This window comes from Anser brachyrhynchus (assembly GCF_964034855.1).
Source record: "Anser brachyrhynchus genome assembly, chromosome: 6".
Taxonomy (NCBI): Eukaryota; Metazoa; Chordata; class Aves; order Anseriformes; family Anatidae; genus Anser; species Anser brachyrhynchus.
This window is the reverse complement of record NC_137700.1, coordinates 20,909,006-20,919,672: the sequence shown is the minus strand read 5'-3', so window position 1 is coordinate 20,919,672 and position 10,667 is coordinate 20,909,006. Positions and strand designations below refer to the sequence as shown.

General features: G+C 42.5%; 1 protein-coding gene across 1 annotated transcript; it reads left to right on the top strand.

Annotated features, from left to right (window-relative positions):
- Window positions 1–4: 4 nt before the first annotated feature.
- Window positions 5–10,397, top strand: ECD (ecdysoneless cell cycle regulator; the record flags this gene model as incomplete). Its single annotated transcript, XM_080598395.1, has 13 exons — window positions 5–296; window positions 407–524; window positions 632–719; window positions 1,269–1,450; window positions 2,199–2,391; window positions 3,242–3,370; window positions 4,518–4,643; window positions 5,331–5,416; window positions 6,226–6,332; window positions 7,046–7,229; window positions 8,545–8,612; window positions 8,741–8,961; window positions 9,530–10,397. The coding sequence occupies 13 exons, from the start codon at window positions 5–7 to the stop codon at window positions 9,758–9,760; spliced, it is 2,025 nt and encodes a 674-aa protein (XP_080454521.1). The 3' UTR covers window positions 9,761–10,397.
- Window positions 10,398–10,667: the final 270 nt, after the last annotated feature.

The following is a 10,667-nucleotide window of genomic DNA, read 5'->3' as shown; positions in this document are numbered from 1 at the left end:
CGCCATGACACCGCCTCCACAGCGCCGCCGCCATGACGCGGTCGCCTCAGCGCCGCCATGTCGCGACAGCCTCAGCGCCCCTCAGAGGCGGAGCGCGGCCTGCGGCCCGGCTCTTATGGCGGGGGACGGAGCTCCGGGCGAGGACGTGGTTCGCTACCGCCTCTTCGCGGTGGGGCCTGGAGGCGAGGAGCTGCTGCGGGGCTGCGCCCGGGGCATCGCGGAGCGCCTGGCGCCGCTGCTGGCCGCCTACATCTGGCAGCGGCAGCCGTTCCGCCTGCGCTATGTGCCGCCGCGGGGTGAGCCCGGGGGAACGGGGCGAAGGGGCGCAGAGAGGGACCGGGGGGGGGGGTTTCTGAGCCGCTTCGTTTCTCGTGTTTTATCTTGTTTTCTCTCCGTGCCCGGCCAGGCGACACGCCGGAGCACCTGGGCGGCAGCACGCCGTTCGGGGATAACGTGGAGGACGAGTGGTTCGTCGTGTACCTGCTGCGGGAGATCACCAGGGCGTTCCCGCTGCTGGCGGCCAGGTGCGGGCGGCCCTGGGGCGGCGGCGGTCGGGGCGGGGGGCGCCGAGGGGCCTGAGCCCGGCCCCGGGCGGCTTCACCCTCAGGTAAACCCCTTTCTCCTTGGCCAGGGTCGACGACAATGACGGGGAGTTCCTGCTGATAGAGGCGGCCGAGTTCCTCCCCAAGTGGCTCAGTCCTGAGAACAGCGACAACAGGGTGCGTACGGCCCCGGGGCTGCCTTGGATCCCCTCAGCCCAAGTGGTCTGGAAAGGACTTGGCAGTATTCTTCTCAGGAGCGCTCTTGCATCTACCCCGGCTTCCTAGCTCAGATGTAGCCACTCATGTTTTTTCCTCCCATGTTCTCAAGTGCTCAGATATGAGGGTTTACTGCCTGGACTGATGGTTTTATCCTGTCCTGTTCTTCAACAGTTAGGTTAGACTGTCTTGTTCTCCTGAAGCAAATCTCCGGTTGAAGAGAGGCTTTTGGTATTGCTGGTGTTAAGGAAATCAGATTTAGTGAAATACATATTTTGAAATAGTAGTATTATTATTTTTTTTAATTTATTGGTTAGATCATGGTTTCTGGCAGCTGTATTTATATCATCTCCCATTTAAAAAAAACAAAGTTGTTTCCTGTGTTATTTCATTATTTGTACTTCAGTAATCTGTGTTTAAACAAATAGATTCTTGTATGAAACTAAATTTTGCATTGCTTGGTGTGTGACTGTTCTTATTCTGTCTGATGAGACTGTTACTGTCTGCCAGGTGTTTTTTTATAAAGGAGAACTGCACATCATTCCGCTGTCAGAGACTCAAGAGCAGGAGGACTGTGAGCCATCTGCTGCCAGCCCAACAATCTCGCAGGCATTAAGGCTATTGTCCACCCGGTCGGAGGAGTTCCTGGCTGCAGAACCCATTCGAGCAGCGGTGTATAAACGCATCAGTGGGTATGTGGATGGCTTCATTTGGTGTTCTGTAGCAGTAAGTTTTGATTTTGGGCTGTCTGGATAACTGTGTTGCATTCACTCATTTTCCTGTTAGCTGTGACAAATTTGCTTCCTTTTCAGAAGCCACCTGCTAGAGGTTTTTCTGTGGCTCTCTGTTAAGGGGGGGACTGCTGTCCTGTAAGCTGTGGCGTTACCTGGGGTCTTTGGTAGTGGTTTACTGCTGCAATACCACACCTGACAGTGGCAGGAATTTCTGTTCTTTCACATACTTTTTGTACTGATTGGTGAGGAAATCTGAAAGTTGTGTGAGTCTTTAGGAGTTCTTTTGGGAAAGGAAAAGGTTTGCACACTGCTGTGTAGAACCAACATGCTTTTCTGAGCATCACCTAGTGACAGGTGTGGTCAGCATTGCAGGTTATTTTCTGCAGGGATTTGGCAGTGTGAGCCCGATGCTCTCAGTGCAGCAAAGGATACTGTAGAGCTGGACATGGTAGTCAAGTTCACACTGATTCATCTTAACAGTGTGGGGATTAAATTTTTATTAGCCATGTATTTCGGATTTTTTTTTTTTAAAACAGATACTTCAAGTGGTAGATTAGCTGAATTTTAACTTTATTTCAAAATAACCTTCTGGCACATGGCCCATAGAACAATTTAACGTTAATGTGAAATTGGGAACAATAATTAAAAAGGAGTGGTTTCGGCTTGCTATATACTTCATACAGTATGTTGCTATTGTATGATGCAGGTATCCAGAGAAAATTCAGGCCTCATTCCACCGAGCCCACTGCTACCTTCCGGCAGGCATCGTGGCAGTGCTGAAGCAGCGCCCTTCGCTGGTGGCTGCAGCAGTCCAGGCCTTTTACCTGCGGGATCCCGTAGACTTACGAGCATGTCGCACTTTTCAAACTTTTCCTCCAGAGCAGCGTGTGATGACCACAGTAAGTCATCCCTCTAATGCAACTTGTTGCATTAGACTTCATTTGCATTAAACTTCATTTAATGAAGTTCTTTGATCGAGTCAGATAAATACCTGGATTTCGCTTTTAAAATAGCATGTTCTCTGATGTATTTTTTCCTTTCATAAATGTGTAGTTGATTTTGTTAATAGCTTTTCTGCCCTCAGATTGGCACGGCTAGACTTTCAAATGGCTAAACACAAGTTAAGCCTCTCTGAAATCAGAGGGTGCAGCTAACAGCTCATTTGCTGAAGGGCTTGCTGAGTAAACTGGTCTGATTCTGTGATCTGAGCAGCTTGGCAGCACTGCCAGCCAACATAGAGGTGCCCCTAACTGTCCCTTGATGGTTATTCCCAGCAATACTTATTCGCAGTGGCTCCATCAAAGCTCTTATATGAAGTGGAATATTGACCAAAGAATGTTGCCTGATGCATTTGCATATAGTGTTGTACCCTAGGCTCTTTAAAATTTGACTCGCAAGTTTATTTTCAACTTTTAGGATGATTTTGGTTTTGAAATCTCAGCTTTAGTGTTGTGAACTGAGGAGGCCTTAAATTTACGCACACCTTTTCGGAATAAATATTGAGGGTTTTTTAATGTATTTAGACTGAAGTGCATGTTTACTTAGGAGATGCTGGAAACTTGGAATATTCTTTGTAAAATCTGAAAAGTGACACCTCTTAGGCAAATACATGTATTTTGAATATCATCCGAGGTATTGTCTTAATATAGGTACTTTAAAATACAATTTGGATGGAACTGTTGGGAAGTTGATGCCCATACAGAGCACACTCACCAGTGATTTTTTTTTTCTTTGCTTTGGCTTTTTCAGGTTACATTCACCAAGTGTTTATATGCGCAACTTGTGCAGCAGAAGTTTGTCCCGGACAGACGCAGTGGATACACCCTGCCCCTCCCATCTCACCCTCAGTACAAAGCCTATGAGCTGGGCATGAAGCTGGTAATTATTTTGTATGTATTTTATATTTAGTCTGTTTAGTTTGGTGTTTGCATGTGTCCGAGAAGTGACTCTGTGCTTGTAAGTTGTCTGATTGTACAGAAAAATACGAACAACTTAGCAGATCCCATTTTTCTGTAAATACAATACTGTGGGCGGTTTCTTTTACAGAATAGGAAACTCCTATACCTCCACCCCTGGAAACCATCCCAATCAGGATTCACATGGTTTTATTTCCATTGCTGAGCTGGTGTTAAACCCAGTTAGTTTTCTTTTAAGTAATATCAACAACGGTTTCCATCTTAGGATAGATGAGATCTGTTTTAGCCTCTGTCTGAAGCAGTGCATCCTTTCACGTTCAAAGTTCTTGCCCAAACACCATAAGCAGCAAGTTTCTATGGACTGAATTTACATTTCAGTTTAGAGCTCTGCCTCCTGTGTGCTAAGCATGCATCAAAACTGCAAGTGCCGTGCCTCAAGTGCCAGAGCTCACAGGAGGAGGTTAAATGCCAGTACAGCCCATGACCCTGTCCTGCACCTCCTGCACCAGGCACGTCCAGCTTCTTACGGTGCATCTTTGCTGCACAGAGAAAACATAAGCAATAGCCGAGATGGAAATGGGGTGGGATTTGTCTGTGTGAAGTGCAGAAGGGGTACTGGTACAGTGTGCCCTGGGGCCCTGCTGCAAATAGAAATGCAGCCATGTGTTTTCTCACAGATAGCAAGAGTCTGGGCTTTTTTTTTTTTTCTTCTGAAATTTCCTGTCCTGAGATTTGTGCCTCAGTGCACCAGGTTTGTATCCACAAAATGTGCGGGTTAGGCAACTTGGCAGTTCAGCACAGAATATAAATGCAGATGAAGTATTGGCACTTACTTGAGGAGTAGCTGGTGAACTGTAGATCTGTATTCTGGTTTGCTTCTCAGTGACTTGCCCCTGTAGACAAGCTTTGTATGTCAGGTCACAGTGTCTTGCTTTGGAAGTTGGAATCTCTGCAGCAATAATGAACCATTTTGACTTTGTAACCATCTCTGGTATCTGTGTCTCAAATGGCAGAATCAGGAACTCAGTAATAGGGAGTTCTTCATGCAGTCATGTAAAGGTGACTTAAATTTCTCATCTTGAGAACAGTTTGTTGCATTGCTTATACAGGCTCATGGCTTTGAAATTCTGTGCTCCAAGTCCAGTAAAGCATCTCCTGATTCCAAGAGAAATGAGTGTAGCGGTCCTGTTTGGGAGAGATTCCTCAACGGCCTGAAGGAGAAGGATTATTTCAAGGTGAAGTAATGTGTGTGTGTGTGTGTGCGCAAGTGCACATGCATGCATCTTTTATGCATTCCAGGAAATAAACAAACAAAAACCAATATTTTAGCTCTTGAGCTTGTGTAAGTACTTAAAGCAGGTTAAGAAGGTTTTTGGGCAGACCTGTGCGGTGCCAGGAGCTGGACTTCATGATCCTTATGGGTCCCTTCCAACTCGGGATATTCAATGAATCTACGATTCTATGAAATCTAATGTTTCTCACTATGGAAAGTGAATGAATATCTCTAAAGGAAGTATGTGCAGTTTGTTCCTATTTGAAATGAATGCATTTCTTTTGGAAATTAGAAAGGGAAAAGCAGGATTTGGGTATGAATTCCTGTATCTAAAGAAAGGGGTAATACACTTGGAAGAAAGGAAGCCACAGTGTGGTTGTGTGTCAATATAGATGTTTCCACTGTTTTTTCTTTCACCTGCATGCATTGATAACTAAATGGTCTTAAAAATCTATGTGTAATACCCCCAAAAATCCCATTTGGACCTATGTAAATTATTACAAATATAAATTGGAAAGCAATATTACCTATTTGGATTTTCAGCACTCAATTTCTGTGAGGCAAACAATTGTCGTTACGAAATCTGGCTGTGAAAAAGGAAGCGGAGGGAGAATTGCTTAGATTCATACGTGTTACTTCCATTAAATAGGGAGAAATGGAAGGCTCTGCAAAGTACATGGAGCTGTTGCGTATGGCAGAAGATTACTTCCAGCAATCTGTTACTAAGGCAGAAAGGTAAGAGCAACTTGGAATCAGTGCATACACAGAACCTACAAGTATCTTAACTAAGGTGGTTTTTGGAGAAAGTATTGAAAAAAAAAACAACAAACTGAACCTTTTTCTCCATTGCACACTTAATGTAGCTGCTGTGGCTAGGGCATATGAGTATTAATTCCTCTGGATCACTCTGTTAGTAGAAGCTACTGCTTGACTAGCTGTTTATCTTGTGTTTTTTTTTTTTTTTAAAGTATTAAGCTATTCAAAGTGAGTTAAGAGGTGATGGAAAAGCATTATTCATTACATTGGTTGGCTGTGGAACTTGTTTTAAGTTTCATTGAGAAGCAATCCCAGTGAATGATAAATATGGAGTAATCTGTCTCCTTTACTCGAGACAGGCAGCTGGCTGTAGATTCCTCCAGAAGATCAAATCCAAAAAATAAATCATTGCAGAACTATTTGAGGATTTGCCAGTTCATAATATCTTGACTGTAGTTGCTTGAAGTTCCAGTATGTGCTGTTTGGGATCTGGCTATCCAAAAGTTTATCAAGACAAAGTAAACATTAGGAACAAAGGAAGCGGAAGAGAAATGGGCTTTGGAGTCATCATCAAGGAATTACAGCAATCTACTGTGTCTTATTTTGGTAGATACTGTCTGTGTAGTGACCTGGTACTTCCCCATGATTTGCTTATCATCTTTGACATATTTGCATGGAAGGAGTAATGAGGAATTTGCATGAAAACATGCATATAGAGTGTCAGATGCCATTGGCATTGTAATGTGAGTAAAAATTCATTTCAGTAAATTGAATTGTTTTCCTTCTAGCTGTGTTGAAGTGAGCCCAGGTGATGAAATCTTGACATTGCTACAGACAACAACCTTTGATGTGAAGGAATTTGAGAGAGAAGCAGCTTGCCTTCCTTTGGAGGATGGTGAGCAGGATGGAGCAGGGGTGGTGTCTTGCTATCCCAAATGATGATTATTTGTAGGGAGAGAGGGGGAATGTTCAAAAACTGTACAATTTCTGTATCTACTTAACTCATCTCCTGTCCTGAGACTGCTAGAGGTGTTATTCGAGGGCAGCCATTTAAGATCGGGGCAGCCAGTGTATTTGTATAAGCCATAAGGCATGGGGTTGTTAATTGGTAAGATATGCAATCCAGTTTCTGATTTGATAGCGCTAGGTCAGGAACACCATGCACGCATATACCAGATCAAGTACTTTGTGTCATCTGTCTACCAGATAGAAAGTCTTGAAACATTACACGACATGAAACTGATTCCAGTACTGACAGTACAAAGTTAATTTGTATCTGGCCCATTCTGATGGCCCACATAAGACCAGCATAAATGTTGTTATTGGATGGTTTGACTCATTTAATCAAAATATAGCTGGTGCCAGTGTGTAGTACAGGTCACAACTGTATTTCTGGATGATCTTCTAAAGCACTAAAACCAAGTCTGAACTCTGTTTTTCTCAGCCTCTCACTACCTTATACCTTGTGTTATCAAGTATGAGCATGAAAACTTAATCCTGCAAAATAAGTGAGCTGCAAATGCTAGCGGTACTCTCTACCATCTAGGTTGGGACGTGGGGGCTAGCAGACGTGTGCGCAAATAGAAAGTATGTCCTATGTTCTTTCAGATGACAGTTGGCTGGAGATTTCTCCAGATGATCTAGATAAGATGCTGAAGGAGGCAACAAATGAGTTCCATCCTTCCTCAGATGATGATGAAGAAGAGCAGAAATATGACTTGGAAACAGTTGCTGAAAGTATGAAGGCTTTTGTGTCCAAGGTGTCAACGCATGAAGGAGCAGAAATGCCATGGTACTAGTATTTTTAAGTTTGGAATCTGGTGTGGGATGTGTTTTCATTCTGTTAGAACCCTTTCATCTGTAACGCAGAGGATTGATGTTTGAAAGTACTGATACCTACATACTTTGAAACTAACTTGGTGACCACTCTTGACAATGGTGCAGGTAAAAATGGTGGAAGATGCTCTATTTTTCAGAGCTCTTACTTAGCTTTGTGGGTTTGGTTTCATTTTAACCCTTTTCACTTGAAGGGTTACTGCTTTCTCTTAGCATGTTTCTAGCACTATTAAAATGTACATCTTAAGACAGATCATTTTTGAAGTTTTTCTGCCATGAAAGAAAAACTATTCAAGCTGCTAAGATGGCTTTAATGAAGCTGTACAGAAATAAACTGTAACTTACTTCCAGGGAATCTGAAATTACGACTTGATTTTTGTGGTATAGCTCTATCTAGATGTCCTGTAGAAAAGAATTTTGAACATACTGTGCCTGTTTCTGCACCAAGGCGCATACTGTGCACCCAGAAGCAGGAAAAAAGAATCACTGTGGATCCCTCTCATTGTTCCCGACAGTGGAAAAGAAGTGCTCATTGAAGAGACTTGACTATGTAGGCAACAGCAGAATGCAAATAAATTAATTGGTGGAGTTAAGAAAGTGCATGTGAATGTTGTTTGGACAGGCCTTTAATTTTAAAAACAGAGCTAGGAAGTAGCATATTGTCCAGGTTCTTCTTAATAACTTCTGTATTGCTGGGTAAGCTACATCAGGCGTGAAGGGGCGATTTATGCTCTTACCTGGTTGGCCCTTTCTAAGTGGTGTGAGAGCTTGACTTTGATAGCGTTAGTGTCAATGTCTGATGTAATGCAAGCTTCTTCTGTTATTTAAAAAAACAAAACCAGCCAACCAAAAAAAGGCCAGCACTGAGCTTGATGAGAGAGACCAGGATGAAGCCTTCAATGTCCTTCCTAGGCAGGAGACCTCAGAGATTCTCAGTTACTTAACTCTTTACCTAGGTTATGACACCACCACTTGACTCCAGAAGGATGCCAGGCCTACTTATTTTGGTAATATTCAGTGCGATTTTTGTTGGGCAAGTCAGAACAGTTAAAGTTGTTGGCTTTCTTTTCTCCTTCAGCCAAACGTTCCTCCACTAGCTGTTTCATTGCTGGTTCATACAGGCCGCAGACTTTTAAGCCCTTCCTGGGCCATCAGTTCAAATGTCCCAGCTTCAATCTAGGCTTGAGAGAAATCAGTGTATCATTTAGTCTGTGTCAGGCTTATGCAAGCATAAAAGCTTAGTTTATTTAAAAAAATATCTTTTATTTCAGGTCATCTGATGAGGCCCACGTTACCTTTGATGTAGATTCTTTTACAAAGGCGTTAGACAGAATTTTAGGTGAGATCGCTGCTTTATTTCTTTTGTCAGAATATTCCATGGTTATTTAGTGTCTCTGGGTTTTCTGATGACCTGTGGGCACTGTGCTGATTTGTTTGCTGTCCGTACTTACACAAAATAATAAACAGGGGCGGACTCGGAAGAGCTGGATTCTGATGACCTGGATGAAGAGGAGGACTTTAACTTCTCAGATGAGGATGATGAAGACTTAGATGCTGAAAATCAAAGGCAAGAGCAGAAGGTACTGCCTAATGAACTTATAGGCAGTCTCAAGTCATATATGGATGAGATGGACCGTGAACTGGCACACACCAATGTTGGGAGAAGTTTCACCACCCAAAAGAAAGGGGTAAGTATCCCTTGAGTTCTTGTTTGTAGCACAGTAATTTCGAGAGCTTTAGCAGGAAGAGGAAATACGCTAAAAGTAGTCATTCCAAGTAATGCGATCAACGTGTGTCCTCTAACCACGTGCTAACTAATTACTAAAAAATAAAAAAAAATCTTAAGTGCAAACAAATTTGCTGCAGTTGCACTGTGGTATTTTTTTTGAAACAAAAACTTAGCTAAGCTTTAACTTGCATTGATTCCAAGGCTTGGTTTCATTTCCTTGCAAGCTGCAGTTTGACTTCTTACGTTTCCGTAGCAGATTACTCCCATAGGAAACTGAGCCAGGACTCACTCACCCTCTATGTCCTTCTCTTGGAACTTAAGCTGTATGATAGAAAGTACTGATTTCTAACTGGCATGAGCATTTGTTGATTAAATTCCTGTCTCTCAAGGCAGGTTGGAACATTCTGAGCTTAGTTGGCAGCAGAACTGCTTGCTTTTTTGCGTTCTTTTGTTTTCTGATTTTTTTCCCCTTTCCTGTGGTTTGTACGACTTGTCTTGATGAAACTTTTTTTTTGTATTTACTACAGGCAAGCTCTGCTAAAGCAACTACATCTCAAGATGCTGGCCCCGATTCGGAAGCTGAAGATGCTGAGTTGACACCTGTTGATGTGGATATGAACCTAGTAGCTAACCTGCTTGAATCCTATAGTGCTCAGGCTGGACTGGCAGGACCCACCTCCAACATTTTACAGAGCATGGGGGTATATTTACCTGAGAATGCAGATCAGATCGGTTTTAATAAGGGAGCAACAGAATAAGAGACTGTCTTCATTCAGAAGACATGGCTGATTGGGGAAGGAAGCACAGAAAGAGTAGCAGTATTTGGAAGAAGAGACAAAAGGTTTGAATTTAAAGCATTTTATGCGTTAGTTATGTGTGACTTTAAAGATGCAAAGTGAATTTACGTGGAAAAGCTGTCTATTTGAATACTGCCATGGGCAGGATTAGGATTTTTCCAGTGCTGATAAGTTTTCAGAAAACTGCAAGATGATGTGACTTGAATGAAACTCTTACTACAAAACCCATCTTTAAAGTTGACATTCCAATTTGCTGTGCTTCTAAAGTGTCCTTTGCCCATTATGAGGTGGTTTCAGTATCTGGAAAGCAGTTCATGTTCTGGAAGTGCTGTTGCATACAGAGGGAGACAGAGAAATACCATGGGATAGAAACAGTGTTCTCTTACAGATTTGGGGACACTGATTAAATAGATGTTCAGCAGACACTGAACATTGTGGCTTTTCCAAAAGTACAAATGCTTCATTGTAAGAACTTCTGATAATTGCTGTAAGAACGTTTTTTTATTAATTAGGAGTATTTGAAGGGTAATTGAGTATGTAAATACTTTTATAAGTATTTTTTGAATTTATTTAAATAAAAACAGAAGTGCAACTTGGATTGCTGGAGCTCCTTTTTTCTTTGAAGGTATGCATAACTTCCTCAGCGCAGTATCGGAAGTTCTTGGAGTTAAAGCATTTTCATAATTGGGCATTTTTTGGATTCCGTTATTGCTGAATGTTGGTAGTGTGCCAGCAATGTATGAGCCCAGTCTGAATGGTTTCAGTTGTGTGTGGGTTGTTTCTTTCTTTTTTTTTTTTTTTTTTTTTTTTTAAATACAGAAAATGTAGCCAGGAGCTCAGCATGTTGCTTTCACATAGAACAAATAAT